The sequence below is a fragment of the Tyto alba genome, unplaced genomic scaffold (genome assembly GCF_018691265.1).
Source record: "Tyto alba isolate M040663 unplaced genomic scaffold, T.alba_DEE_v4.0 Super-Scaffold_12, whole genome shotgun sequence".
NCBI classification, from domain to species: Eukaryota; Metazoa; Chordata; class Aves; order Strigiformes; family Tytonidae; genus Tyto; species Tyto alba.
The window spans coordinates 6,014,566-6,020,565 of record NW_024881274.1 but is presented as its reverse complement, the minus strand read 5'-3'; the positions used below and the strand labels follow the sequence as shown (position 1 = coordinate 6,020,565).

General features: G+C 49.9%; 1 protein-coding gene across 7 annotated transcripts in view; it reads left to right on the top strand.

Annotated features, from left to right (window-relative positions):
• Positions 1-543: 543 nt before the first annotated feature.
• Positions 544-6,000, top strand: part of IKZF3 (IKAROS family zinc finger 3) — a 39,034-nt gene continuing 33,577 nt past the window's right edge. Inside the window, exon 1 of one of the 7 annotated variants that reach the window (XM_032984179.2) lies at positions 544-562. Coding sequence is in view for 6 of the 7 variants with exons in the window: in XM_032984176.2 (XP_032840067.2) it covers positions 1,132-1,243 (112 nt within the window). In the remaining variant the exon portion in view is untranslated. Of the gene's footprint in view, positions 563-982; positions 1,244-1,931; positions 2,049-3,785; positions 4,078-6,000 lie in introns of those variants that run through there. The other 6 variants (XM_032984176.2, XM_032984177.2, XM_032984175.2 and 3 more) reach the window with 6 other exon arrangements.

The following is a 6,000-nucleotide window of genomic DNA, read 5'->3' as shown; positions in this document are numbered from 1 at the left end:
AAAAGCACAATGTGATGAAGTATAAAACTGTAATAAACAAATGCAGCACTAACCCCAAGGGTCCAGCAGTGCACCTGCCCTAGTCACGCTGAAGCTGATCAGCAAGCCTTCCGTCTACAGTATCTTGGGTTTGTTGTTTTCCTTTTTCTCTCTTCTCAGCTGTCTCTCTGGCTCATCAGAGTTCGAGGCTGCAAACAGGAGTACGTTGATGTCAAAGCGTGACAGGTACAGGCTGTTCTGCACTGATGTTCTGTGCTGATCTGAGATCTAGGCCAGCTATTACCTTTTTAGGCCTTTTCCTGGTAAATAGCTCTGGGCTTTGGGTGAAGCAAAATGCCATGACTAGTGCTTAGCTTGCACATAAAGTCAAGACCGCGTTGGTCTGGCACAGCTCACGCTTCCTCATGAATCATAGAAGGGTTTGGGTCGCCAGGGACCCGTAAAGGTCATCTGGTGCCACCCCCCTGCTGTGGGCAGGGACATCCTGCACGAGGTCAGGTTGCTCAAAGCCCCATCTGGGCCCTGAGTAGAGCGAGCCTCCTTTCAGAACGCTGGACTAGAGGTACAAAAATCCTTATTTAACAATTCCCTGAGTATTTTGAAATTCATATTTGCTTTAATTTATTAAACAATTTTGTAACTTGAGTTTCTCCTAAATAGCAATGCTATTTTGTTTTGAAAAACAGCTAACAGGTTTTATTTTATCTCAGTCATTTAATGTACAGTCCGAGGAGTGCGATCTGTTAACAAATAATGAAAAGCAAGCAGCACTTGTTTGTCGGCTGAGGCTGCCTTACCGTGTTTACATGAGGTGTAAATAGAGCCAGGACCAATTGCACACAAAGGAAATTAAGCATGTAGAAAAGAAGTTACTCTTTCACGTGCGTGGGCACCACAGCGCACAATTGCCACACCAGTTCTAATAAAGGCTTGGGCTGCTCGGCTCTGCAGCATAAAATAAAATGAGTCAGAAATCTGCCAACGCAAAACATCTCCGTGTCGCCCTGCTAAACTCTCCGTATGAATAGCTGTTGTCCCTTGAGTGACCTAACCTAAGTCACCGCAAGCTTTCCCGCGCTATTTTGGGTGCGAGCGCTTGCTGCAGGCTTTGAAGATGAAGGGCTCCCCGAGATGATCGCTGGCGTTCCTGACTGGCCGCCCACCGTGTTTTACGGATCCGTTTGTCTTGCTGGCGACCCGTTTGCAGAAGGGGCCGGCAAATGCCTTCCCGCTTTCTCCTCGGGTACGTGGGTTGGAGGGAGCTGCTGACCCGGCCCGAGGTGCGAAGGGCGGCTGGGGATCTGCACCGTCCTCGCCCTGAACGGGGCCGCGTGCCTGAGCCCTCGGGGTGCCGTTACCCCCCCGTTAGGTTGGTTTCTTTCTCCAGCGGCCGCTCCCCTTCATCCCATTCCTGACCGCATCCCTGCCTAAGGACCTGCTGTGGCTTCCTTACCTGTGGTGGGGAGAGGAGCTTCTCCCCCGGCGCCCGGAGAAGCTGTGGGTGCCCCCCTCCCTGGGAGGGTTCCAGGCCGGGTTGGACGGGGCTGGGACCCCCCTGGGCTGGGGGAAGGGGGGGTCCCTGCCCGGGGCAGGGGGGGTTTTGGATTAGGTGATCCAGGGGGATTTGGATTAGGAGGTCGCTCCCAACCCACACGGCTCTGCGATTCCAAGTCGAGGGGGCCGTTTTTCTCCAGGGCGCGGGGCTCCCCGCGTTGTGTCTCGGCCCCTCGGTGTGTTTGGGCGCTCCCGGCTCTGCTCCCCGGGGGTGGTGGTGGTGGTGGTGGGGGGGGGGTTCACTGCCCTTCAGCCCCCCGGGCCCCCCCCCCCCCCTCTCCCGAGGGGGCCACCGCGGGTCCCCACCGGGTCGCCGCGGGGTCGGCTCCGCTCGCCGCCGCCCGGCGCCGCTCTCCGCCCGCCCAGCGCCGCGCCGGATGTCGGCGGGGACCGCGGCGGGCGGGCGGGCGGGAGGCGAGGCCGGGGGGCGGCGGCGACAGTCCCCGAGCCCGGGCGGGCAGGTGGAGCCGGGCCCCGCGGCCGGAGCATGGAAGGTGAGGATCGGGCCCGCTCTGTCCCCGGGCCGGGGGTGGGGTGGGGGGGGGGGGGTGGAAGGCGCTGCCGGTCCCCGTGCCTCCCCGCTCGCACCCTGCTCCACCTCTCGTTTACTTCCAAGCGGCTTCTTCAGCGCTTTCTGAAGCAAACAGATTGCAGCCTCTGGAGGAGAAATCTAATCGCGTGGTGCAGTTAAACAGGAAGCGAACGGGGCTCCCCCCCCCCCCCCAGCTATTTAATTTCAGAAACATCACAGCATGTACGATAAAGTTGGGCTTTAGAGCGCGCTTTACCTGCAGCTCGTACTCTTAGGTTTTAACGAATTAAAGGGCGCGCTGGCTGCTCTTCGCTTGCAAAACGTGCGTGTAACTTTCAGAGCCAGCAAAAGCCAAGTTGCGAGTTAATCCTGGGCTCCAGCGTAATTCGCTTTGGAAGGAAAGCAAAATGACTGGTGGTGGTAACGAAGCGGGCAGAGAGGCATTGCAAAGCATCACTCGGTTGATGATTTCAGAGGTGGCTGTTCTTACTTCAACTCGCCGTTTTAAGGGCTTGAGTTTAGATTCTGCAGTGTCTCGGTGACTTGAGGTTTTGGTTAAGTTAGATGCAGTTGCCTGTTTTAAAAGTGTATTCTCTTTTGCTAAGGGCTTTAAATATGTTTATATTTAAATAGTTACTCTCACAGAATCTGACTGAATTGAGACAATCACTGCTTGAGAGATGTAGCTAATGTTTTGAAAGAATGGGTCTGGTGGCAGTTCAGCACTTAAAAGTGCAGCCTCATTTTCTTGGTCAGGTCGGGTCCACTGTGTGTGTCTTTTGTGGGAGAAGAAAGCTCTTTAGGTGTGTCAGTATAGTCTCTCATTAGAAAATGAACATGTTTCTGCTGTTACAAGTGAGATTATTTAAGAGGTCTCTTTTTTTGTGTTCCTATTTCTTGTACACTTAACATGGAAATAATCCTTCAGGTTTTTGTTCTGGCTGTGGGGATTATGAGGGTCAGTTAATGTGCCCAAGCTCGTTATGTTCAGGATGAAGTTAATGTGGAAGTGTGGTACTGTGTTATCTCTGGATACAATAACTGCCAAGTGTCTCTGTTTCCTTGGGTCTTGGGAAAATCTCGGTTCCAGGGGAGTCAATGGGAAATTTGCCACTGGGGACGAAGGGGTGACACTTCTGTCCTCAATTTTCTGTGCTCAGTGTGAGGAGGCTCGGTATACGGTCACTTGCTGGGGGACAGGCACTGGCAAGAGCAGGTGCTTGAGATCTGAGTCTAGGAAGCCAGAATCCACAATCTTGACTTGGTTGCATCTCTTCATGACGGGTTTGGGTTTTGCCACGATCACAAGAACTGACCTGATGCTGTCATTTCCATTTGCTGTACTGGGATGAACATGTTGAATTACTAGAAGATACTCTGCTGTTTTCAGAAGGTCATGTGCTGCAACATGAGAAAAATGTTATCCTTAGTTACACACTGCTGATCAAGATTCCTTCCTCAAATGATATGTGCGCTTAAAATGCCCGTGTCATTTCGAACATGAAATGGCACTTAAGAGCAGCAAAGTATTGGAGACCTTGCAAAAAGTTGATGTGGTCCAGGAACCTCCTTCAGAAAGCCACTGAGACTGTAAATGCTGAAGAAGGCCATTCAGTGGGGAAATTGGGTAGGCTTTCTCTCTTTAATAGTACAATGCGGGTTGAAGTTGAAAAACGTGTTGGGGTGACAGAGGTTGGCTGGTGCACATAGCACAGGCACTGGCTCCGCGGCGAGCATTTGGGGATGAGGCTGTGGGGGTCAACCCACAGGGTAGGGACCAAGATTGGTGTGTGGTTTATTTTGGTTTGCTTGTGCCTCAAGATGGTGCAAAGACAAGGAAACAAGCTGTGTTTGCTCCATATGCAGTGATAGAAGGAGGACTGAGAGCGTATGGGATTTAAAAAGGTGTCCCCGTCGCAATGCTGTTGGGCTGAAAAGTGCAGCTGGCAGTAAAAAGGAAATGTTCTGTTTTTCACTTTGGAGGCAAACAGGTAAGATGCTAATAATTCAAGACATACGTCCCATTCTGTTGGCTACAGCTGTATTGATGATTGAAAGGTATTACTGTTATAATTTATTTGAAAGACATCCATTTTAGGGGGATTAAAATACAGGTAGGCTGTTTTGTGACTTCTATTAACTGGTCAAATGCCAGGATAGAGTATTCATACAGTTATGTATCAAAATGCCATAGCACTTTTTTAGAAAGCAATTTGAATATTTTTGCTCACTTTGGCTGTTGGTGTAGAACACAGGATGGCTAAGGATTGGTTTCAAAAGCACATGAATTTTACTTCTGCTTTGTAAATGAACATCGTGCGTCAGCGGCAACACACACAAGACAAGCGTCTGCTTTCCATGCGCCCTAGTCAGTGGATCTCTTTGAAGCTTGGGAAGACTAACGTGTTCTGTAAGTGATTTCCCACGTTGTGCTTTTCTGAACGTTAGGTAGAAATATGGTCTTATTTGTACAGAATCAGGGATGGAAGCTTCCTTGACCTGCTCCTTCTAGCACATTTATGTGACACAGTGAAGGATCTGGCTCAAAATACTTTACTCGGGAAAGAGACCTAAGGTTAAATATTAAGAGACTGCTAAGGCTGTGAGAAGCTACTTGAGACTGATACCATAAAGAAACCAGGTCCTGATGAGTGGATGTTGGAGGCTTGAAAGTGATACAAAGACTGGGATATTTCTCAACAGAAAAGAGAAACGTTATGTGGTGTCTCGTCGATCGTGTCTCTTCAGAAGGGTTGTACTGCCCCGCAGCCCGTCACGGCCAGGAACCTGGTGTGCTCCGCATAAATAAATACGCAGAGACCCTCTCAGCAATGAGTAGAGGAGCAGCTGGGGCCGGGCTGTGCGGGTCCTGCCAGGCTGTGGCGTGGGTCAGGCGGGGGCCGTGCTGGCCCGTCACCCCCGAGCTGCGGTTCGGGGGGGCTCAGGGGTGTCGGGACAGTGCCTGGCTGCCGGGGTGCTGCACCGAGCCCCGCATGCAGCAGCCTGTGCTGCGGTGAGTTCCCCAATGAGCTGTAGCAATGGGGGCATCCTGACTGCGCTCAGACGTCCTGGGGGATGCGGTGGTTTCTAAACCCACGTAGTTCTACGGGAATATATGCAGGATTCTCTGACTTGAATCAGCCGCATAAGGGCTCTAGTTCTTCGAGACCTCCTGGCAACCCAGGGGAAGGCAGAATTGCTGCAGTTTCCAAGCCACACCTCTCCCCCCCGCCAGGCAGGCACCCTTTCTGCTTAATCCTGGGGCTTTGACCAGCTCAGTGCTTTAGCACCCGAATGGGGCAACTGCACGGGATTTCTGAATGCAATTACAATAAAATTCAAGTATTACGGAATAATGGGGATTTCATTGTCTTGCCCAGAGCTTGATTATTTACACAGTTACAAGGGTTTGTGTCATTTAAGTATCTATATTATTGCAATGTAAAATTAAAATCAATACAAGGGAGAATTTTGTTCATACACCATGTATTTACTAATGTTTCCTCATCATTATTCACAGTATAAATTGATCCATTTGCTTCTTTGTACCTCACTTTTCCTGGTGCGATAAAATGAAACAAATTAAGAGCCATAACTATGGAGTTCCTTGATCTTACATATTTTAAAAATACACATTTAGTAAATATTTGAACTTTTTGTCATTTAATTCTGTGACTGTGCCACAAGGCAACATTCTTAGCTCTAATAAAAGACACTTAATAAAAAGCTTGCATTAGTGCTAAATTTGCATGAAAGGTTAGGAGCTCTGATTTAATTTTAGGGTACATTTCATAAGTGCTAATGGCTTAACAACTTGTCTCCAGTCAAGTTGCACCCTGAAGAGCTCAGGCCACTGCTGGATGGCTTGAATCATTAATAGTGTTTTTTTTTCTTGCTGCTATTTGGTAATAGCT